The sequence below is a fragment of the Microdochium trichocladiopsis genome (assembly GCF_020744255.1).
Source record: "Microdochium trichocladiopsis strain MPI-CAGE-CH-0230 chromosome Unknown B0I36scaffold_12, whole genome shotgun sequence".
NCBI classification, from domain to species: domain Eukaryota; kingdom Fungi; phylum Ascomycota; class Sordariomycetes; order Xylariales; family Microdochiaceae; genus Microdochium; species Microdochium trichocladiopsis.
The window spans coordinates 1,198,468-1,221,925 of NW_025763555.1; the positions used below are offsets into that span (position 1 = coordinate 1,198,468).

A 23,458-nucleotide genomic window follows, 5' to 3' on the forward strand; every position below is an offset into this window, starting at 1 on the left:
CGCCTGCCTGCTCGGATGGCCAAGATTGCGTAGTGCGAGGGAGGGAGGATCATAGACCGTGCACGACTATATGAGTCGAGCATGTTCTCGCTGCACTGTCACACCTGGTGGACAATATGGTTGACAAGATATGCACATAGTGTCGGACTGAGGGTGTTTTGTTCTGTGCCGTAGAGCGATTGGTTGTGGCAATGCTGGGCGGGTAGTAGTGTGCCTGGATGTCGTTGCGCGTGGTGAGACACAACGACGGTGAAGGCGCCTAAAGGTTAGGGACGAGATCCGCAAGGCGGGCAGGCACTCATTTTCAACACCAATGTCACAGACCTCTGCGCCACCGAAATCTGCAGGGGCGGTTCGAAAGCCGGCCAGAGATTTGCCAGGAAAGCTCGAGCACGATTTAGTGGTGTGGAAATCGAGGAGGATCCGTTGGGCGATGCCAGGCTTCGCGGCAGTTTCTTCGGTGAAAGCTGTTGTTTTGCTGTCGTGGGTTCCGTGGAAGATGCAAGCCACCGGTCCTTGCTGCCATAGCCATCGTGGCCGATTCTGTCGCGCACTCGCCGTCGCTGGCGTCAGAAAGATGGTTGCGACGACGACGATCTGTGTGCTACCTTGAACTCGAGATGGTGGCACTACGCGTCATGGATGAGCCATTGCTGGCTAGTCCGGACGATGGCCGGACTGCAACAGCATGGCCTGGTCGTCATGGATGAGTATCTTGTGTGACGGTGGAGGACAATCCTCCATTATACAAGCATTCATCATAGGGAAGGGCTCGAAGGAGGTTCAGGAGTGAATTTCAAGTAGGTCCTCTGCACTGGCTTGAGGACTGGAGGCGAGGGAAATGGAAGGGACCGGCTTCTGCTGTCCATATTATAGGCCGGATTAGGCTTGCTACCCAGCTGTGTTTGTCTCGGGTTTGTCGGTGACGACCAGTGCAGCTACACTGATGGTACTCTCACTGTCGCTCCTCATTTGAATTACCTGTGGGGCCGCTCCAGGCTCGAGGTCTACACTGAATTTGCGACATGGTGCCGGCGATTTGTGCCGCGCCGAGGCGAATCAGAACGAGATCGCGATTGAGCGGTATCTGGTCTACCAGGAATTTGACTAGCGGTAGGTGCTTCTTAATCCCCGGGATCATGAGTGCCAATGTCGTGCTGTTGCGAGGATCATCTTATCGGCCATCGCCGGCATTCGACTCAATGTCCGGCATCTCCGATCCCCGTTCAACCTGATTCCAGCTGAGCAAAGCCGCGCCGCATGATGCTTGCGTCGAAACGCGATCGCGCACTTGCAGGCTTTTGTGCAACGTCTTGCAGACCCCATGCCGTAAAAACCTCTCCACACAACACTAGAATCACCTATTCAACAGATGCTGGATCTTAAGTGTTGCCGCTTTATGTGCACACAGCGACATGGCCGAATTTTGTAAGAACCCGGGTCTGACACTAGCTTATTTGCTTACATGGGCAAGGCCCGCACCGCCCACGCTCTACTGTTTCCCTCACAGAAGCTGGGTAAGTAATGGGTAGATTTCCTCAACCTGCTTCCTCCCAGATGTCATGTAATTGCTCGTGTGCTCTAGGCGGCGCAATGTACGTTGACATGCTTCTCGAATGAGAATGTACGAACGTCACTGGTTCAGTATTTCACTGCTTTACGACGACCGCAAAGGTAAGGCTTCTGGCACCATTTTCCACGTGTCCCTCATGGGTCACCTTGATCATGATGTCGTCCCGTAATAGATGAGTCAAAATGGGTCCTATTTATGGAGTGTCCGCGTCCAACCTGCGGTGACACGGTGTGATAAGTGGGAATTGGCACTCCCGCTAAGGCAATTGCTACACCGGCGTGAACGAATGGCTACACCGGCGTCACTCTTATACAGGCGTCGCTTTTACGGCCTTTGATTGGTCCATCCCTTTTTGTTAGTGCATTTAGATTCTGCCAACAGCGCCCGTTGTACCTCGGGCTTACCTCTCCACCGCAACGATCGACGCGCCTTATGGAAGCTCTTCACCAGCTAGCTACTACACTAATTACCTCTTTGCCGCATGTCGAGCCTACTTAGAATGATTTTCGCGAAAGATACGGTATTTGTTAAGGTCACAGGGCTGGAGTGAGGTGTGTTGGACCCCTGCTGAGACCAAAACTCGAACACAGGCTGTATCAGATCGCGCCAACAGCCTCATCTAGAATCGGCATCGCAAAGCAGGTCTTTACTTTCTGCCCGAAATGAGACCCTTCTTTCCTTCTTTCATAGTCGAATCAAGTACTCTTTTACTCATCTTCTCACCGTGCGTGCGACACTCCCTATCGCGATCGAGGCCGTCATGTCCCAGCCCGAGTCTCCATCTAGCTCCCTAAGCAACCAACGACGACGAAGCTATCAATTCCGGCCTCGAAAACGACAGCGGCAGGACCAATCTGATAGTTCAAGACCACCTTCCTCTAATAGCACAGGCACGAGCATTGGCCGACACTACGGCGTCGGCGACGATGAAGCACTCTATAATCTTTTCGCCTCATATCCAGAGACGTTGACGACCGCGCCACGGCCCCGTGGATCGCGCGGGCTGAACGAGCCACCATGGGGGCTACGATTCGATCAAGAGATTCACCTTTCGAACGATTTCCCATCCCAAGGAAGACGGTCCCAACGAGTTAGAATCCCTATACCAGGCCCAGAAACGGACCAACTACCTCGCTCCTCTCCACCGCAATCAGTACAAGAGCATCCCTCTCCCACCAAGGCCGAGTTTCATTCTGTTCTCAAGCTAGTACGCGAGGTGATTGGGACACACCGGAGACTAACCCTCGAGCTCGTCCGGTCATACGAACAAGTCCGCCAATGGCGTGAGAGATGGGGTTACTCGCCGCTTAGTTCAGATGCACTCGAATCACCTCCGCCCTACTCGCCTCCCCGAGACAGGCACTCTCCGACTATAGCTTCACCGCCCTTGCCCGACCTCTCGTCATCGCCTGTCCCTGACGGGATCCCGAACCCAGCTATCCCAGGCGACCCAGCGCCGTCAGCCGAAGTCCTGTTCGAGTGGGTGAATACTTTCGCGAAGGCTAATGGCTTCGGTATTGTTCGACGAAATGCACATTCATATAAGGGTCGGAGGATCCGGTACACTTTTCAATGCGATCGATTCGGAGAACCAGCCCCTAGTCAAGGCGCAGGACTTCGACGACGGAAGTCTCGAAAGTGTGGATGTAAATGGATGGTTGTTGCCGAGGCGTTAGAAGAGGGGAAGTGGCTCTTACGACAACACTCGAAGCCCGAACACAGCCAGCATAACCACGGCCGCAGCATCGGGCCATCTGCTCATCCCTCCCATCGGAGACTCACCGAGGCTATCAGGACAACGGTCGAATCGACAAGCCGTCGGGTCGGAATTCGGGCCCGTGACGTACGTGCTATCGTCCAGGAGCAGCATCCCGAATCATCCTTTACACGGAAAGACATCTATAACGCCAGATCTCGTATCAACCGAGACAAGCTGGATGGCCATACTCCTACTGCAGCACTGATCAAGCTGCTTGACGAGATGAAGGTTCCCTATCTCGTTAACTGGGGAGACGATGAGCCAAACCGTCTTGTTGGCCTTGTCTGGACATTTCCTTACTGCCTCCAGATGTGGAAGCGGTTCCCCGAGGTGATCAGCTTCGACAACACATATAACACGAACCGCTTCAAGCTTCCCTTATTCCAAGCAACGGGACAGACATGCCTTGGCTCTGTCTATAACGCTGCCTTCGGTCTGATAGATAACGAGAGGAGAGAAGGGTTCCAATTCCTCTCCGAGAGCATTCGACAGCTAGCAGAGCAGCACTCCATCCGGCGACCGGATGTGATCGTCACCGATTTCGACGACCAGATGAAAGCCGCATTGAACGACCAGTTCCCCGATGTACAACAGCAGCTGTGCATCCACCACATCAATTCGAACATCCTGCTTAAGTCAAAGCAGAGGTGGGTTAACGCCCGCAGCAGCAGCAGAAGTAGCCCTGGTACCAGCGACGGAGAGGCAACTACCCCGCAGCCACAAGCTCAACTAACCCCTCAAGACCGAGAGTTGGTTCACACGCCAACAACCGAGGCTATCCCTCATAACTATCGAGGAGTTCTCATCATGTGGAAGCTCGTCTTATTTGCTGAGACGGAGGAGGCCCACGAGGAGGCATGGGCAAACCTCTGTAAGGAGTTTGATGACCAGCGAGCTATCCTGCGGTATCTCCATGGAACCTACATGCCCGTCAGGGCCCAATGGGCCCGCTGTTTCATCCGGAAGTATCGCAATTTCGGGCTCCGTGTCACCTCTGGTACAGAAGCAAGCAACAACATCAAGAGCTATCTTCTGAATGGTATGAGCAATCTTTATCGCCTTTTTGAGGCTATGCAGGACATGATGAAGGACCAAGAGCGGGATTTCAACGATGCCTGCGCAGCGGATGAGGTACTTACCGCACGAGAGTATATGGGGTCCAGCTCGGAGTATCTTGGCGAACTCCGAATAGCGCTCTCTTCGAAGGGTCTCGGACTGATCACGAAACAATATCGGCTGGCAAGGAAAGCAATGCCGACAGGAAAGAATCCGTTTCCTGACCCTCTCGGGGATTGCGGCGAGGAATGCTCGGTTTCGACCGAACTTGGAATCCCCTGCTGTCACACAATCTACTCAAAGCTGGGAAGTGGCACGCCTTTCACCAAATGGGAGGTCCATCCTCGGTGGCGCCTACGAGAGCCATCCTCTCGAGATCCATACCGACGAATCCTCGACCCTAAGATCGCCACTGCTCTCCGGGGCAGACCTAAGAACACCACGCAGGTTGTTCCAGCGCGGCTAGCCATCGGGGCAAGCAGCCAGCCCAGTAGCCAGCCAGCCAACAAACCAGCAAGCAAGTCACCACGGCGCAGACGTGGTCGACCACCGGGAAGTCTCAACAAGTCAACGCTAGCTAGGCTTCCACTGGAAGTGAGCCAACAGACCAGCAGCCAGGCTAGTAACCAGGCCAGTACCCCATCCCAGCGCCAAACGCGCAGCCGGTCAGTTGTTCTTGGAGCTGGAAGAACTACAGGAGTACGTGCCAGCGGGCGGCAGACGCAGCCTAGCATTCGTAGGCGAAGGAGTCAGTGGGAGCTGCTTGACAGCGACGAGGAGGTACTTCCCTCGATAGTAGTGAGAGGATAGCGATATGGAGAGCTGGCATCTAGAGCATACTTGAATTGGTCTTGTTCTGCAGATCTTGTTATGAGCTCGATCTAGACCTGGGTTGACCCTATTGGTTCTTTACCGAAGCTGAGGGACTTGTTAAGGGAGCTGGCTTCACCGCCTTTGCGCCGATGTACCTGTGGGTCGAAGGAAAAAAGAGCGAATCAGAGGCCATGGAAGTGACGCCTGTGTAAGAGTGACGCCGGTGTAGCCATTCGTTCACGCCGGTGTAGCAATTGCCCCCGCTAAAGGGGTAATATATCTATTGCTTCTCTAGATTCTTCACGTGGTCCATGAATAAGTCGGAGGAACAATACATTGTGTAAAATTTGTGCGTACACTATGAGCTAGCCCAATAAATGCAGGGTAGTTTCGCACATAACGAAAGCTCCCTAAACCAGATTACGAAATCATCATCCTGTTCAAGGTGTCAAGTATCTTGACATGTTGACCGCGGCCATTGTCCAACTGGTCGGCCAGCTTCCGCGAGCGGTCAATCAAGACATCTAACACCTTCTTGGTGTAGTCGAAGCTGCCAGTACCTTGCATGTACTTGACCGCGCACCGCTTCACCTCAACGTCCGCCGTTTTCTCCTTAAGGATGCTCAACAGCAGCAGATTTGATTTGTCGGAGCGAATGCTGTGGATTATAGGAAAGGAGAACTTCCCTTCTGTCAAATCCTCACATACCCCTTTGCCCTGCGTATACGTGATGTCGAAAAGGTTCTTGTAGTCATCAGCGATCTGGAAAACGAGACCCATGAGATGAGCGAGCGGCACGCAATCCAGTAAGGCCGTGGACTCGGCTTGCATGAGCTTTATGGCAAGACGAAAAAGCCCACCGGTCTTGTTACCGACCATTTCGAGATATTCCGCTTCCTCGGGGCAGTGGAGAGTGTCGCGCCAAAAAAGGTCCATCCCCTGACCTCGGTGGAGATTGACCACCTCTTCGACAAAAATGTCGTGAGCCTTGGGATTATCAAGTTGCTTCAGCTCGCGCAGGGCCAGGAAATAGGCGTAATTGGCAGAATTGATTGTCTGCGCCGTGCCAAAAATTCTGTGTGCTGCAGGTTGCCCTCTGCGAAGCAGCGAGTTATCCTCGATATCGTCCAAGAGCAGTGATGCCGTATGCAGTGTACTGACTACTTTGGTTATAATGTCGAGGCTCTCCTGTGGCACCTTGAGCCACTCGTTGAAGGCATCCAGTATGAGGCTCCGGATTTCCTTACCTGGATGTGAACGAAGGTAGTTGTAAGGCCCAAGCAGGATTTTCTCCCTATCATACGGCCACGCTATCGAGGTCACGGCAAAGTCTGCCGTCGCAAAGCGGCAGACGTCCCATGAGCTTGGTTGAGTCGATGGGGAGCCCAGGGTCTCCTGGGCATAATTTTCCGACACCATTTCGGTGGAGGTTTTACTTGAATGTCCGATCGCGTGTCAATGGACGGTCTCAGAGGCTGCGTGTCAAGGTCAACTCTTTGGTCCGCCGTCAAGACGAGCAGCAGTAGCAGCCGGTGCGAGGTAAACGTCTTATACGGCCAATTAACATATCGAGGTCACGATGTAGGCACAAGACTTGGAGGCATTGGCTTTCCTGATTATGGTTGATAAGGTAGGGACGATATGGTTATAGGATAGTAAACCACCACAATGACGCCTGTTTGGGGCCAAGCTTCAACACTGTTTGTTTGTATGCTATATATCAATCTGGTCTTACCTCATCTTAAACCTTGTGCTACATAGTACTATGCTGCATGAATTGACCTTGCTCTTGTTGGCCGAAAAGCATGCCACAAGTTTGCAACAAAGAGATGGAGGTCATTTGTTGCACATTATGCGTATTACCAGCAAGGTGAACATCAGCGTGATCGCTAATGGTGAAAGGATGTTGCTGCTTCGGGGCGGGGGCGCGGGGAGCAGACGTCTTTGGTGGGCTGCAGAACGGCTCGTAACTTCACTTTGAAGACACTTTACAGTACTAGACCAAAATTTGAAGCAGATACTTAGTTCCAGCTCGATTAAAGTACACAGACACCATAATTGTACGATTCATCGCAACACTCGACAGCTTCGCAGATGGCTTTAGTATGTCCTCGCAGCAGCATCCACACCACAACAGTAGGAGGCGACGCCAGTGCGTATTTCCAAGTGCTGCCTAATTCGCTGCCAACCTGGGCCAACCTTGGGGTTCAAACCTACTTCAAGCTCTCCTTCGTGGGGACGAATGCCCGATACTTCGACAGCGTACTTGGTGTGATCAATGTGCTCTTCTTCCTTGGTGGTATAATCGCCGCACTGGCCGACAACCTGGCTGTCGACAGTTTCCGCCGCAGACATGCCTTAAGAGGGGCATACGCACTGACTTTCATTGCTGGCGTCTTGCCAGCCGGTAGCGCTCACATCGGAATGCTCACCGTTGTGCGAGTCCTTCAAGGCACTGGCCTTAGCCGTCTAATCACCCATAGCCCATTTCGCCTAGCCGAAGTTTCCATGGCACAAAGACGAGTCTTACTGACGGGACTCCACGGATTCTTCATGGTGTCTGGGTACTCAATCTCTCCTTGGTTTGGCCACTGGCGATCTTTTCTGACCGATCTGACGTTTGGTTGGAGAGGGCCCCTAGAATTCACTACATTCCTGGCGATGGAGCTTCTTATTGGCGGCATCTTTATCCCAGAATCATTGCTCTAACAGTGTATGGAGCGGGACAAAATTAAGAGAAGGCCCTTGGTTGGGAAGTCCCCGTTGAGCTATCGTACATGCGGCTACAATTATATACACAGCAGGATTAAGATTTTGCAGAATTCTAATCTACCATTATAAGGCAGCGTAAGCTCCACAGTTATGCTTATTATTAAGGTACACATTGATTCGGGTCGAGTTCTTCCTTGAGGTAGTGAGACACCTAGCCTTGAGTGTCAAAAGCATGTATGTGACCCGCCTTCTAGGAGGTCGAGGAAACCACAGAAATAATCTTAACCTCCACCCTTGGGCCCTTACGAGAAAGGCAATTGATAGGGGGGCATGACGAATTGATACGCGGGCATGACCCTTAGGGGGGCATGACTTTTTGTAACACTTGATTGGGCCAAATTTTCTAGATCCATAAATACTTCCGAGCAAAGGCGGTGAAGCCAGCCCTCTTAACAAGCCCAGATTTCGTGACCGCAAATGCACCCGACCAACACTAACCCTTTAGAACAGGCGTCAAAGAGAAGTATTGCTTTCGGTACTGTTAAGGAGAAGGTACTGATCCGGAATAGGCACGCGATGGGAAGTTCTCTGTATTCCAAAAGGTCGCTGTCGTACAAGACTATTGCTTTACCGTCGCTCGATTGGCGAGCGCCAGGCGAGCGACAGGTAAGAGACGGGCGCTCGCTGACTCAGCGAGTGCTTCCTAATTGAGTGGGTGCGGCCCCCCTCACAGGTACAGGGTATTCAAGGGCTGTTTCATAACCAAAGCTGTCTACGTCTCCCCTTACTACTATGGAAGGAAGAATCTCCTCTTCGCCATCAGCCAGCTCCCATTGATTCCTCCGTCTCCGAATGCTGGGCTGCGTTCTCCGCCCGCTGGCACGAACTCCTGTGGTTCTTCCCGTCCCTAGAAGGGTCGACTGGCTGCGTAACTGGCGCTGATTCGAGACATCAGCTTGGCCACTGGCCTGTCGGCTCGTCCCAAGTTCCATTCTGGCCTGAGTCGACTTGTTCAAGCTGCCCTGTGGACGACCTCGCCTACGGCTCGGGGGCCCCTGGTCGACCGGTTGACCAATCGGCTGACTACTAGTCTCGATGGCTAGCCCTGATGGAACGGCCTGCTTGGCGTTCTTAGGTCTGCCACGGAGAGCAGTGGCGATCTTAGGGTCGAGGATTCGTCGGTATGGATCTCGAGAGGATGCTTCTCGTAGGTGCCACCGAGGATGGACGTCCCATTTCGTGAAAGGCGTGCCATTATTCAGCTTTGAGTAGATCCTGTGGCAGCAGGGAATTCCAAGCTCGATCGACAACGAGCAGTCCTCGCCGCAATCTCTGAGGGATTCAGGGAACGGATTCTTCCCGGTCGGCATTGCTTTCCTTGCAAGCCGATATTGTTTGTTGATCAGTCCAAGGCCCTTGGAAGAGAGCGCCGTCCGGAGTTCGCCGAGATACTCCGAGCTAGGCCCAATGTACTCTCGCGCGGTAAGTACCTCGTCCGCTGCGCAAGCGTCGTTGAAATCTCGCTCCTGGTCCCTCATCATGTCCTGCATAGCCTCCATGAGCCGATAGAGATGGCTCATACCATTCAGGAGATAGCTCTTGATGTTGTTGTTGCTTGCTTCTGTACCAGAGGTGACGCGGACGCCGAAGTTGCGATACTTGCGAATGAAACAGCGCGCCCACTGCGCCCGTACAGGCATATAAGTTCCATGGAGATACCGCAGGATAGCTCGCTGGTCATCAAACTCATTGCAGAGATTTCTCCACGCCTTCTCATGAGCCTCCTCAGTCTCCGCAAACATGACGAGCTTCCACATCATGAGGACCCCTCGATAGCTATGAGGGATGACCGCCGCCGTCGGGGCGTGGACCAACTGTCGGTCTTTGGGGCTCAGCTCAGCCTGTGCCTGTGGAGCAGAGTCTTCTCCGTCGCTGCTGTCGGAACTGCTGCTGCTGTGGCCCTTGGCCCACTTCTGCTTTGACTTGAGCAAGACGTTAGAATTGATATGGTGGATGCACAGCTGCTGCTGTGCATCAGGGAACTGATCATTCAGGGCTGCCTTCATCTGATCGTCGAAGTCGGTAATGATAACGTCCGGTTGGCGAATAGAGTGTTGCTCTGAGAGCTGTCGAATACTCTCGGAGAGGAACTGAAACCCCTCCCGTCTCTCGTTGTCAATCAGGCCGAAAGCAGCATTGAAGACAGAGCCAAGGCAGGTCTGTCCTGTTGCCTGAAATAATGGAAGCTTGAAGCGATTGGTGTTGTATGTGTTGTCGAAGCTGATCACCTCGGGAAACCGCTTCCACATCTGGAGGCAGTAGGGAAAAGTCCAGACAAGGCCAACGAGACGGTTTGGCTCATCGTCCGCCCACTTCACGAGATAGGGAATCTCCATCTCGTCAAACAGCTTGATTAACGCGGCGGTGGGAGTATAGCCATTCAGCTTGTCTCGGTTGATGAGAGCTCGGGCGTTGTAGATGTCCCTCTGCGTCAAGATTGACTCGGGATGTTGGTCTTGGACCACAGCCCGTACGTCACGGGCCCGGATACCGACCCGACGGCTCGTCGACTCGATGGTAGCCCTGATGGGTGTAGTGAGTCGTCGGTGGGAAGGGTGCGCAGACGGCCTAATGCTACGTCCATGATTGTGTTGATTGTGTTCGGGGTTTGGGTGTTGTCTTAGGAGCCACTTGCCCTCTTCTAGAGCTTCAGCAATGACCATCCACTTGCATCCACACTTCCGAGACTTGCGTAGCCGAAGCCCTGTACCTCTACTCGGCCGTGGTTCTCCGTATCGGTCACATTGGAAAGAGTACCTCATCCTCCGACCATTGTAGGAATAGGCATGTCGTCGGACGATGCCAAAGCCATTCTCTTTCGCAAAGGTGTTCACCACGTCGAACAAAGCTTCGGCTGACGGCTTTGGGTCGCCTGGGATCGGCGGATTCGGGATCGGGTCTGGGTCGGGGGACGAAGACATCCGAGGAGAAGATCGCATCTCTTGAGGAGATGAAGCTTGGGCGGACGGCTCTCGGGGCGGTGAGTAGGGAGGAGGCGATTCAATCGCATCTGAGCTGAGTGGTGAGTAGCCCCATCTCTCGCGCCATTGACGTACTCGTTCGTATGACCGAGCGAGCTCGAGCGTAAGCCTCCGCTCCGTCCCAATCACTTTTCGTACTAGCTTCAGGGCAGATTGAAACTCGGCCCGTGTGGGTGACGATTGCTGCTGTTGTGCTGATTGAAGTGGCAAGGAAGACAGTGGGTCGGTTTCTGGTCCTGGGACAGGAATCCTCACTCGTAAGGACTGCCTTCCACCGGACGGGAAATCGTTTGAGAGGTGCACCCCGTGATCGAAACGGAGCTCCCATGGTGGCTCGTGAAGTCCACGCCATCCGTGCGGCTGTGGAGCTGTCGTGAAGGTTTCTGGGTAAGATGCAAAGAGATTTCCGAGTACATCTTCGTCGCCGACTCCGTAGTATTGGCCGATACTTGTTGCTATGCTGCTCGCTGAGGATGGCCGATTCGCAAATATCGGCGGGCTGAACTTGCCCTGTCGGCTCTGCCGCTGTCGTTTTCGAGGCCGTACTTGATCTTGAGCGTGGGGACTAGAACTACGGGTTCGTCGTCTCGAGTTGGAAGGAGACTCGGATTGGAACATGACGAAGTTCCCAATTATCGAAGGTTGACCATGGTGGATTTGCTTGCTGTTGGTGGGCTTGATCTGATCGCGTCGCGTCGTGTCAGCTCCGAGATTAGGGGAGATAGCCTTGAGGTACTTAACAGGGTACGGCAGAATTCTGCCAACACTAACAAAAAAGAAATTGACGAATCAGAGGCCCGAAAAGTCATGCCCCCCTAAGGGTCATGCCCGCGTATCAATTCGTCATGCCCCCCTATCAATTGCCCTCTTAAAACCTCATGGTCGGCACACAATGTAACCACGGTCACAGGAAGGAGCATTGCGTGAGTACCGTTGCCTGCATGTGAACACCATTTGCGCTAATGTTGCGCTAGTATAATGCCTTTAGCTTGCGGCAGGCGAAGCTGTATTGACACACGGCCTCTATTTAGTCTCTGGACATTCCCGCCCGCAGGTCGAGGTGAGGCATATTTTAGGCCGAACCAACAATTCCAACACACCCGCTGGTCCCAAATCCGAACATAAACAAGAGTGGCAATGCTCTTATCATGTCGCCTAGGATTCCCTACGCTGTACCCAGGTACACAAACTCGCCATCTTCAACAGCGCATCACCACCTACACTTGTCGAGGCATTATAGGCTGGGACTTGCCACTGCTTCCTGGCCACCAACAATCCTCGGGCTAAGCCCAATTCGCCCCCCGAAAAGCGATTGCCTGGATCAGAACCGGCGCATAGTTCGAACAACCACTTTCTCCGCGACCCTTTCGGTCGCCAAGTACGCCAGCCATGGCCGCAAAGCTCGACCTGGAGCAGCTGACTCAGGTCTTCCGGTCTCGTCCTGACATCCTCGAGGGTATCCGGCACGCTGCCGATTCCGATGTGCGGATTCAGCTCTTCGACGACGTCGCCAGCTTCATACACGGCCAGACAACCTCTGCGTCGTCCACAACAGGCTCAGAGCCCTCGCTCAAGCGACGGCGCGTCGACATTGAGCCGACGAAAAATGGCAGCGCCTTGGAGGTCCCTTCAGCGCAAGATGTGGCCGCGGAAAGCACACTGCTTGAGGTCAAGGATATCTCAGTATCCATACCGCAGCGCAAGAAGCTTGACTTGTGTTTCACAAAGCAGCACATCTATGCCAGGGCGACAGGCACCACGATACCCGTGACAGGGGCTATATTTGCATGGAAGAACATAGGTACAGTCTCACTATTTGGGTGATCACGCAGCAGGGGAGACGAAAGCATGCGCTGACCACAGTCTTGATCTGCAGAATATGCGTTCTACCTGCCAGTGCCGGAAAAGGCCCAGATACAACACAACTACATCCGTTTCCCACGAAACTCGTACTTTTCTACGAAAAATAGCCCTGCGCCCGAAGACCCGCTGATGTTCACGATCCCTGCGGGTGCCCCCAAACCAGGAGCCATAGGCGGCCCGAACGCGGCAGCAGCGGCCTCTGTGTCAGACACATTCACCACGCTCCTCCATTGGGCAATCAACAAATGCCTACAAGCAGCGGGACACAATGTGCAAATTGTCGCGGCGGACCCGGCCAAGTTCCACAGCATGATAAAGCAGCCACACCGGCCGAAAGAGCAAGCCGTGCACGTCAAGGCGTTCCGAGGATCCAAGGACGGCTACCTGTTCTTCCTGGAGAACGGCATTCTTTGGGGCTTCAAGAAGCCGCTCATGTTTATTCCGCTGGACCGCATTGCGTCCGTAAGCTACACCAGTGTCCTACAGCGGACATTCAACATGGTTGTGGAGATATTCACGGGCGAGAAAGTAGACGGCGAGGAGGAGACGGAGGAGATTGAGTTTTCCATGCTAGACCAGGAAGACTATGGCGGTATCAACGGAGACTATGTTGCACGCCACGGTCTGCAAGACCGCAACATGGCGGACCAGCGGAAGACCAAGAGAGAGCTGATTGAGAACTCCAAGGGCAAGAAGGGAGAGGAAGGCGCAAATGGCGCGAACGGCGAGGAGGCTGCTGGCGAGGACGACGGCCTGACAGAGCTGGAGCGGGCACAGAAAGAGGCGGAGCAGCAGCTCCAAGATGATGAGGATGAAGACGAGGAAGACTACGATCCGGGCAGTGACGGTGACAGCGATGGCTCGGGGACGAGCTCGGAAGAGGAGGACGATGATGATGATGCGAACGGTGAAGCAGCTGCGGATGATGATGAAGAGGACGATGATGAAGAAATGGGTGATGGTAAGGAATGAGGCACGATGTGATGCACTAGGCTTTGAGGAGTCATCATACCCAGCAGGAAGCATGAGTCAATGCGAAACGCTCGAAGGACAGCCTACATAAAGCTTCCCCAAGTCGTACTGGGACATGAATGGCAAAGCGAGGCTACATTTAACCTGCTTCCTGGTTTGTACCATTTGCACCACGTGAGGATCTAATCCATGTGTGCCTGCATGCCAAAGGGGTATCCCACTTGCCATGGAGATATTTCAAAAGCAGTCGGTGGTAGAAGGACAGTGATGGCAACGGAGATAGGTATTTGGAGGCGTCACAAGACAAAACCATGGCCCTCGCTTGGCTGGCTTGACCTGCGGAGAAAGCCCTTCTGACGGAAATGTACATAAAGAACTATGCCTGACACCCTTCGATGCCATCTCTTGAGACACAATTCTAGGCATCATAACCTCGGATACCAAGACTCCCAGCCTACTTGGCACCGAATCGGCCTAGGATACCGCTCCCAACCAAACAAGACAACAATAGCTCGAGTCACAACTTCACTCGCACTGCGACATGTCCGTCAACACAACTCTTGCCACCACTGCCTCTGGCATAGTGCCGGTGCCCAGCCTTCCTCTCACGGCCGCTGTGCCTTCCGGCGGCATCATGTCGTCCTTGCACACAACGGCAACGTCCGAGGTCGCCGCGCCTAGCCACATGCTGCCCATCGCGGTTCCCCCCATCCCACGACCGACGGACTTTATACAAGAGGAGTCTAACTTGACCGTCACACTCCGGTCGATGTCAGGCTCTGAGGATGTCGTCTATACGATCCCTCCCTGGAACCCTCCGGCTCATGTCCTAGCATTCCCCATCACAACCTTGGTCCACGAAGCTCGCCAGCTCGCCGTCCCCACCATGACCGACGAACATCCCGTTCCCACGGGCACAGAAATCCCTCCCGTCTTCCCTCCCGTCCACGGCCCAGGCTGGCAGCCACCCAATATCGCGTCCCCGTCGGCAACCGAGTCGACATTGGAGCCGGTTCACACCAATGTCGCGCGCAGTGCCCCCGAGGACAAGTGGACCTTTCTCGGCGATAAGTTGGAAGAGCGCGCGACTTTTCATGGTTGCGAAACCGCCGGTAAACAATGCCCATCCTCATGTAAGTGCAGAAGCCAAGTCAGTCCCGCTCAGGCCCATGCTCAGTCCACTGCTTTGAGGGAAAAGAATGACGACCGCAAGAAGCCACCACTCTGGGCACAAAGCTAACAATACGAGCCTTCTGTGCCAGCTGTCAGACCAAGGTCCATCATCAGCTGGCCCGTGGTCCTCCCCTTGTCCGTCTACTGCCTGGGCGTCAGCCTGGTCTACGCAGCACGGGAGAAGTACAGACGAGCAGCCAGGTCCAGATCTGACCCCGACCCCGACGACGAGGACAACAAGGACAACAACAGGAAGTCCAAATACAGAGAGGGACTGGAGACTGAAGGCCGCAGGAACTAGCGCCGTGCTCTCCTCCAACAATAGAAACGGAGGCACAATCTGTCACGCCTCTCCAGACGTGCAGTTTTCTCATGATACAGTTCAGGCCCATGCCCAGCATGGAAGTCGCTTGCGGAATCCGTCCCCTTCTTATCCTTCTGTGGTTCCAACGGCTCCATCGGCAACCATGACCTCCCCAGTACTATGGTCAGGCACCTCGCGCACCGCCTCGCCGCCCTGGCTGGATTGTCTCAAGCACAGAATAAAGACCGCCATCGCGAAGTGGAAGAAGGGCGAAATGTATCCCCTCAACTGCCAGGTCAAAGGGTACGTGCTGGCGCTGTTGGCTGTTCTTGCGTTTGCCGCCTTAGTGCTGTGATAGAATGGCCTGACGCCTTTCAGGTAGTTGGTCAAGGTATATAGCACAAGGGCTGTCGTTCTAGCAAATCATAAACGTTACACGAGGATTTCGGGCAATCATCCCAGATGTGACTATTGAATGCATATCCGCTACATGCAAGATTTTCGCCTCACCAAATCATATCCCATTCTCTCTCCATGTAGCCTACTCTCCATAAACATGAAGAGGCGCCGTCATTCAGACTCTCGCGCAGAAGACCCGTGGACGACTGTATGATGGTATATTGCATTGACTTTCGACAGTAAAAGAGCCCCGGCTTAGCACCGCCGAAAGTGTCTTCGAAAATAGTTCGCACCAAGTCATCCCAGAGAGCACGTGTCTGCATGTGCTCCGCCCCTATTCTCGGTGCCAACGCTCTAATGGTGTGTAGGAGAGCTTCTCCCCTTTACGACATAAATCTGTATTCAAACTTGAGCTTGCCCTTCCAAGCATCAAGTGACTAGGCTCCATCTCATGCCACACCTGCCTCTCCATTCAGCCCGTAGGCGTGCCAGGATGTTAGCTTCCACGGCCTTGATCTCGTTGATGCGTAGCCAGCCCTCCTGTGGGTGGTGTATCTAGCATCATATTCGTCGCCCTCGCTGGCCTTGTCCTGCCCCATAGTAGATGAAATGTGGCGTTTGGTGCGCACTCTCAATCGACCACCATTGCGTCCTCGTGGCATCCATTACACCGCCATCGGCGACTGCTTACAGGCATTTTCGCCTCCGAGCGGATACAGTCGTCGTGGTAAAAGGGTCGATCGCAATCCTGCGATATCAGTCAGCCAAGCTGCACACCACACCTCAATATAGAAACGTACCTCATTATCACATATCAGCGTCGAAGGACCACGGACTGGCTGACCACACACGCCACAACCTGACGCAGACCTCCTGCCTTCAACCCTTGGTGACGCCGGTTTTGGCTCCTCAGATGAAACCTCCTCCGCGTCCGCCTTTGCGTCTCGCAACATTGCAAATGCTTTAATGATCGTCTCCTGTGTCAGTGAGTTTCGGGCCTTCAGATAAGTGAGATGCTTGGCGAACTCTATCATGCGACTTTGCCGTGAAGTGAGCCAGGACGCCTTCTCCTCGATGAAGCTGAGGTAGACATTCTGAAGGTGAGGCTCGGATGTTATACGCTGCTTCAGGACAAACGCATCCCACTCGCAGATGTACTCCTTCTCCTCTGCATGCACGTCGCTGTAGTCAAGAATAACATCCCGGTGTTTTTGCATCAGCCAGGAGTCGTCCACGGGTGGTGGTTCTATCAAGGCCCCAGGTGCGAGCGTTGCCTTCGTCACGCGGTTGTAGAGCGGTTGCTTGTTGTCCGGGATCAGCTGCCTCGGGTCCTTTGGCTTCACAGGAAGCAAGCGCTGCTGTATCCATTAGTTGTTGTAGGACAAGTGCACTGATCGGGGCCCAGGAACTTACCTGCTTCTGATGCGATACACGAGGCTTGGGCTGTTTCCGCGGAGTCATCTCCCGTGCCGGCTCACTTTCCGCATCTTCTGGCTCTGGTGTGGGTTGGCCATGTTGTGATATCAAGATCCTCATGCCGTGCTTCCCACTCAAGTCGAGCCTGAACTTGAATTCCGGATGATCCTCTGTGTGCTGCAGAAGCAATGCCTGAGATGGATGCGTGGCATAACATCGAATGCAACCGAAGTCAGCCGTCGTGACTTGACCGAGTTGTGGAAGCACCCAGGTCACGCGTCCCGCCTCGAGGCCACTCTCTGTGGCCTTGACTTGCTGTTTCCGTTCCTTCAGGCCCTTCCCGCGGGCTTTGTCGCTCAAGGCTTTGAGGTTGTAAATCTGCTTCTTCTTCTGTCTAAGAGCTCGTGTTGGCGTGACTGCTTCTCCAGTCTCGTCAAAATCTTCATCCGGTGGTGGTTCGTGACCATCCCCTGCACGTATGATGTTCTCAGTCTCAGCGCTCTGGTTGAGTTGGCCACTCGTGAGCGTTTCTAGAGCACCGCTTGCTGCCGCCTTCACCTCTGAAGGCGATTCGACTGGCCTTGCGCGCAGAGGCGCGCCTGCATGGTTGGTTGGCCATCTCAGATCGATGTCCAAATCCAAACCAGCATCGGCCTCGAAGCCGACCTTTCTCCTGAGCTTCACGGGCGCTGTTGTCCGGTGCTTGTCAAATTGGTATGTTGTCTGGGCCGATAGAACCCAGCGCTTTCCTGCGTCCTTTGCGTCATCTCGCTGCTCCTTGGCAAGGAGAGCTTGCGGAGGCCAGTTCGGGTCGCCAGCTGACTCCAACTCGACAGAGATAAAGTAAGAGTCTTCCAAGGTGAAGAGATCGTCGTCCTCTCGAAGAACATAGATCTTCTCCGCGGGAATATGGAAAGGCTTGGTGAGGTAGATCCGAGCCATCCGGCGACCCCCGTCAGCATCTGACGGCACCTTGACGTTGCAGATTTGGCTGTCACAGTAGAGGATCCGAAGCTCTTCTGGACGTGGCGCGCGACAGATGATCAACTTGCAGCGACATCTAACAGAAGTGGTCACCTTGTCCTTCTTGACTGGAGATCCAGCGCTGGCGTCCTTGGTGGATGAGTCCGGAGTGAGGACCGGCCCGCCCCTTTGAGTGATTTTAAGCACCTCAATACGCAAAGCCTTCTCAAAGTCGCAGGGCTCATCTGGCAGAATTTTGCCAACCAAGTCACCGAGACCTCGGTCTGCCGAGCTCTGCGAGAGGCGGCGCCGCTTTGCTGGCCGATGCCCGGCGTCGTCGCCATTGCCGGTGACGCCATGTTCACCGTTTGTTGTGAAGATGCCCTCCGGAGCATACGGCGACAGATGGCCGACGGCGGTCTTCCATGCCCGGTGGAGGAATGGGAAGTCGCGCTTGAATGGTGTCGTAGCTGCCATGTCTGAGGTGGACCGACCATGAGAGCAGCCTGCCACGACGGCGCGACTCCTTGATTATGACTGATAGCTGTGATCACTTATGCAGACCATGAGTGACGGCAACCGTCCCCCGCTGCACACGGCGCGCACGTGGACAGGACGGCGGTTCAAGCACGCATGCTTCAACTATACAGTGCCAGGTGCCAAGTTCCCGCACGGCACTGGAGAGAAGACGCCTCGTGGCGGCGCGAAAGACAGGATTATCCGCTTGTGCCGACGCAGCCAGATGAGAGTCAGGCGTGGCGACGTGTTGCTTAATTGGAGTTGATGTGCATGAAGGATGACTAAAGGAAACAAGAATAATGGGGGACAATGCGCAACACACAAACGCGCTCGTTTGCGTGGCGATGTGGACGTGTTGCCCGAGACACGTGAGTGTAAGAGAGCGACGGGAACGGTGCGAGAACACTGAACGAGGATGAGGCGCAGAGTGAAGATGATCTCGGGCCGGAAAGTGAAGCGCGTGGGAGCTGGCTGGCGATGAAAGAAGCGACGCGTACCGTGCAACGGCGCTACGGCCAGGGGGCGTGCCTGTCTGGGATCAAGCGCACAGTGCCTGTGATCCCATACACACTGTTGAAGATACGCCTGTCGTTCCAATTACACCTGGCGCAGTGTCACGATAGACTACACGGTGATATCCTTGAACTCAATGCTTTCAGGGCGGCGATTCATAGAGCTGCATGGCGTAGATCAACGGCACCAGTTCCAATATTGCAGTCACTCCAAGGTTACAGCAAGGGCGTCACATCTGCCGGCGAAGTAAATGACGACTTGCAGTTTCTTTGGCTTACTATTACGAGCTCGTGAACAATCAATGGCATCGTCTGGGCTCAGCGACCGCAAAGCCCGGAGTCGCAAGCGAGTCTGTGGTTGATTTCTTCACCAGATCTTTCAGTACGAGCCTAGCTCAACTCCAGATGAGCTGGCGATAGAGCCAGTCTGCGCCTTAGAGGAGACAACTCAACCCTTAGCGTTACCCCCGGTATGATTCTCCTTGATAAATATGCACCTGTGTATGCTTCGTCACCTTCTATTTAACAAGCCGGCGAGGCCAGTAACTGCCAGTGGTACAGAACTGCAACATCGCAAGAATCGTGGTGGAGTGCATGATAAAGCTTGCCCATGCGAAGACGGGATGGCGTGACATGCCCCACCGCAGCCTCCATTCCCCCTGGAGCTCGTCTGCAGGGAGCCACAGCGGGGTGCGTAACGCGGGCACTGTGGGCCAGCGGCTGCCTGCCTGCCTGCAGGCGGATCTGCACTTGCTTTGTGCAGTCGTCAGTGCTTCAATCCTATTGTTCCACTTCCAACTTGAACGAATGCTACGCCCTATTCAACACAATTCTCACACGACCGCCTCACGACGACTGCACCCCCGCGATTCGTGATCCTCGATCATATCTCTTCCACCTCTCGCGCGCTTCAATATTCGACAGCCTATTGCCATGGTCCCCGGCCTCTCATGCTCCAGCTTTGCAGATTCCAGTCCAGTCTAGCCATTGCCTCTTCGACTAGCAAGCCAAGCTACTCCTAATGGACCTCACTGCTCGCAACAACCATGCCTAATACCGGGCCGAGTCGCGGCTTGCGATCTATACCTCCTCGTGCCGCCAAAATCAAGAAGCCAGCTCGACACACTCGCGCAGCCGCAGCGCTCCTCGCCTCTCCAGACACAGATCAAAGCTTCTCAGATGACGTTGAGCCAGTTCCGGTACAGCAGCCAACCGTCAATAGAAAACGCCCTTCGAGGGCTGCGTCTCGGACTGCTCGGAAGCGCATGCGAGGGACGGACAAAGCGTCCACAGCACAAGGATCTCGACGGTCAAAGGCGAACTTCAAAGACTCGGTCAAGCTGAAACAGCCGACATTCACTTACCCTGGCAATGACCTACCTTACCATGTTTGGCTGCGCATATTCGAGTATGTGGCTGCACCTTTGCGGGATCCGAATGCATCGTATAAGGAATGCGACGAGACCCGGCGCTCCCTCCTTTTAATGGCCAGATGTGATCGAATCTTTTTCGAGCCTGCCCTGGCAGCACTTTACAAGTGCCCGCTCCTGCTATATCCGGAGGACTTTGCCGCTCTTGCGAAGCGGTTGCGTTTGAAACCCCAAGAAGCGTCCTTCAACTACCGGCCCCGGATCGAGATTCTTCGTATTAATGTGGATATATAATGAGAGTACGGACCGGAATGTGGGCCTTGCAAGAAGACCTCATTTGAGGATGAGAAAGTGCGAAGCGCACACAGATCGTCGGCACACTCGGCGGAGGGAGAGCGCTGGCTGTGGGTCTCCAGTACTTGCCTCTCCGAGACCTACATCGAATCCAACTGAGCTTGACTCCGTCCCCCGGGCCGTGGCGGCATCAATGGGGTACAGACGACCGCGTCGCACAAAAGTCCGCTGATAAGTCCGCGCTGGTGGAGGCGTGATATGATGCGTGGGCATGGCTAGGAGCCGATAGCAGATGTGGGGAAGGTGGGCGCACTTCGTAGAGACCAGCTACATCGTTATCGGGCACCACCAGCCGACGACGACGTATCTGTGTGTGAGGGCGGTGCTCAATGGAGAGTCCAAGGTCGAGAATACTCTTGGCGTGCCCTTAGCGTGGACTCCCCCCGTAGTCGACGTTTCCATGCCCTCTGAGCACGCCGCCAGGTATATATCTCGGCCAGAATTCTCGCAATGTCCCCTGTTATCAGTCGTTCATTGGGGTCCGGCCTGCATTCATTCCTCCAATACCTTTCGGCACTCTTGCACTCTCCGCTGCTTGTACCATAAAGTTCTGCTTTGGCACTCTGACCATGAACGCGACGGCTGGAGACGCGATGGCCAAGGGCGAGAGCCACATCGAGGTGGACCCGCGCTTGGGCGATCTTGCAGCAGTGGATGTCGCCGAAAAGGCCCCCATCGTCCTCGAGGAGGAGCCAGCGGCTGCCTACCTCCGCGTGCACAGCGAGTGGGCAGACTACGAGCCATCAGAGGCTGGAGCTGTGCTCCGCAAGATCGACTGGCGCCTCATGCCGCTCATCATCGGCACCATTACCATTGCTGCGGTTGATGTATGGCCTTCCCCATCCGTGAAACAACAGCCTGTGGCTGATCACGGCAGAGGCGGCCGTGCTGACAATGCAGTAGAAAATCCTCATCTCCAACGCCGCACTATACGGCATGACGACGGACACGCATCTGGTCGGCCAGCAATACAGTTGGGGTGAGTCACAGCCATAACCACGACAACCATCGGGACATGTTGCACGGAGCGGAATACCCAGACTGACTCCTTTCTTTCACCAGTCGGCTCGATCTTCTATTTCGGTTGGCTTATCGCGGAATACCCCGGCAGCGTCGTTCTGCAGAAGTTCCCGGTGGGCAAGACGGTCGGAGCTGCTGTCGTTGTTTGGGGTATTCTCGTGATGTGTCTTGGCGCAGCTCAGAACGCGGCAGGCCTCATGGCGCTTCGTTTTCTCATGGGTGTCTTCGAAGCGCCTCTATTTCCAGCTGTCACCATCCTGAATACCATGTGGTATAAGAAGCAGGAGCAGCCAGTCCGCATGGCTATCACATTCATGGCTTTTTCCAGTGTAGGACTCCCTAACCCTTCTGTAGGAGCAGACTACCGCCGTACCTCCCGCTAACAAATACGTAGCTGGTCACGGGCGTCGTCTCATATGGCATCGGTAATGCCCAGACCGCCATCGCTTCCTGGAGGCTGCTATTCCTGGTAGTCGGAGGATTCACTCTCCTCTGGGGAGTAGTGCTGCTCATCTGGCTGCCTGACTCGCCGCTGAAGGACAACTTTCTCAAGGGCAAGGACAAATTTATCGCGCTTGACAGAGTGCGCGAAAACATGACTGGGGTGGACAATAAGGTGAGTAGCTAGTTGTCCACTGAAGTGGAGTGGTGTTGCCGTCGACTCCCATTGTTCAGCCCGCAAAACCTCTGACTTCGGCTAATCGCCCTTTGCCACAATTAGGAACTCAAGTGGTACCAAGTCCGGGAAGCATTCACGGACTACAAGACGTACCTTCTCTTCGTGTTCTTTTTATGCATGAATGTCCCCACTGGAGGACTTGTTACCTTTCCGGCGCAGATTTGTCCGGTCTAGGTTACGGCAAGCTCGAGACTACGCTCTTGGGCATGCCTACTGGTATGGTACAGAGTTTCGCAGGACTCATGGTCGCCATTCCCCAACGGTGGCTGAAAAACAAGCGTTGCATCTCGGAGGCGCTCTGCTGTCTTGTCCCGCTGGCCTGTTCTATTCTTATTAGAAGTAAGTCATTCGCCAGCCGAATCATGCTCGTGGGAGCGCCAGAAACCGCCCTGTAGCTAACTCGTGCGACCAGTGCTTTCGAGCGAGAACAAGGTTGGCCGCCTCCTTGCTTACTACTTGTTTTACTTTTTCTGGGGTCCTTATGCCACTGGTAAGCTTGTCGACTTCACGGCATCCCTTCATTCCTCTATATGCCATCCGCGTCGTGCTGACAAACTCTCTTTATTTTCTTAGTTCTGTCGCTGCCTATGGCGAACGTATCCGGTCACACCAAGAAGCTCACAATCAACGCAACCGTCCTTCTGGCCTATTGTATTGCCAATATCATCGGCCCTCAGGTTTTCATTGCCGCCGAGGCACCGAACTATACAACCGGCTACAACGCTATTCTGGGCTTCGAAATTGTTGCTATTGCCAGTCTGGCAGCGTATGCTATTGGCTGCCGTATTGAGAATAGCCGTCGTGACAAGGCTGAAGGGAGTGACGTCTCTGTTTCGATGAAGGAGCAGCTAGGGGATTTGACCGACTATGAGAAGACGGGGTTTCGTTATGTATACTGAGGTCTGCGGACCTCCTTTCATGGTTCGTATATCGAGCCACAGCTGTCATTTGACACTATCT

The 23,458-nt window shown here is 54.3% G+C and overlaps 6 protein-coding genes across 6 annotated transcripts; 4 read left to right on the forward strand and 2 right to left on the reverse strand.

Annotated features, from left to right (window-relative positions):
- Positions 1 to 5,621: 5,621 nt before the first annotated feature.
- B0I36DRAFT_368907 (geranylgeranyl diphosphate synthase) lies at positions 5,622 to 6,620 on the reverse strand (the record flags this gene model as incomplete). Its single annotated transcript, XM_046159686.1, has 1 exon — positions 5,622 to 6,620. One exon carries the CDS (start codon positions 6,618 to 6,620, stop codon positions 5,622 to 5,624), a length of 999 nt encoding a protein of 332 aa, XP_046005991.1.
- A 5,723-nt stretch (positions 6,621 to 12,343) lies between these two features.
- On the forward strand, positions 12,344 to 13,789 carry B0I36DRAFT_254895 (uncharacterized protein; the record flags this gene model as incomplete). The annotated part of the gene is made up of 2 exons (XM_046150846.1): positions 12,344 to 12,755; positions 12,831 to 13,789. 2 exons carry the CDS (start codon positions 12,344 to 12,346, stop codon positions 13,787 to 13,789), a joined length of 1,371 nt encoding a protein of 456 aa, XP_046005992.1.
- Positions 13,790 to 14,330: 541 nt separating this feature from the next.
- B0I36DRAFT_436070 (uncharacterized protein) lies at positions 14,331 to 15,707 on the forward strand (the record flags this gene model as incomplete). Its single annotated transcript, XM_046162798.1, has 2 exons — positions 14,331 to 14,922; positions 15,052 to 15,707. 2 exons carry the CDS (start codon positions 14,331 to 14,333, stop codon positions 15,261 to 15,263), a joined length of 804 nt encoding a protein of 267 aa, XP_046005993.1. The 3' UTR covers positions 15,264 to 15,707.
- B0I36DRAFT_337501 (uncharacterized protein) lies at positions 15,692 to 18,314 on the reverse strand. The gene is made up of 3 exons (XM_046155676.1): positions 17,079 to 18,314; positions 16,335 to 17,020; positions 15,692 to 16,295 (listed from the first exon to the last, which is right to left on the reverse strand). The coding sequence occupies exons 1-3, from the start codon at positions 18,021 to 18,023 to the stop codon at positions 16,115 to 16,117; spliced, it is 1,812 nt and encodes a 603-aa protein (XP_046005994.1). The 5' UTR covers positions 18,024 to 18,314; the 3' UTR covers positions 15,692 to 16,114.
- Positions 18,315 to 19,629: 1,315 nt separating this feature from the next.
- B0I36DRAFT_337504 (uncharacterized protein) lies at positions 19,630 to 20,687 on the forward strand (the record flags this gene model as incomplete). Its single annotated transcript, XM_046155677.1, has 1 exon — positions 19,630 to 20,687. A coding segment is annotated over exon 1 (566 nt), but the record flags the coding sequence as incomplete, so codon positions are not given.
- A 681-nt stretch (positions 20,688 to 21,368) lies between these two features.
- On the forward strand, positions 21,369 to 23,397 carry B0I36DRAFT_368912 (major facilitator superfamily domain-containing protein; the record flags this gene model as incomplete). The annotated part of the gene is made up of 8 exons (XM_046159687.1): positions 21,369 to 21,626; positions 21,703 to 21,778; positions 21,862 to 22,148; positions 22,214 to 22,435; positions 22,541 to 22,600; positions 22,726 to 22,837; positions 22,911 to 22,988; positions 23,072 to 23,397. The coding sequence occupies 8 exons, from the start codon at positions 21,369 to 21,371 to the stop codon at positions 23,395 to 23,397; spliced, it is 1,419 nt and encodes a 472-aa protein (XP_046005996.1).
- Between the last annotated feature and the right edge of the window lie 61 nt (positions 23,398 to 23,458).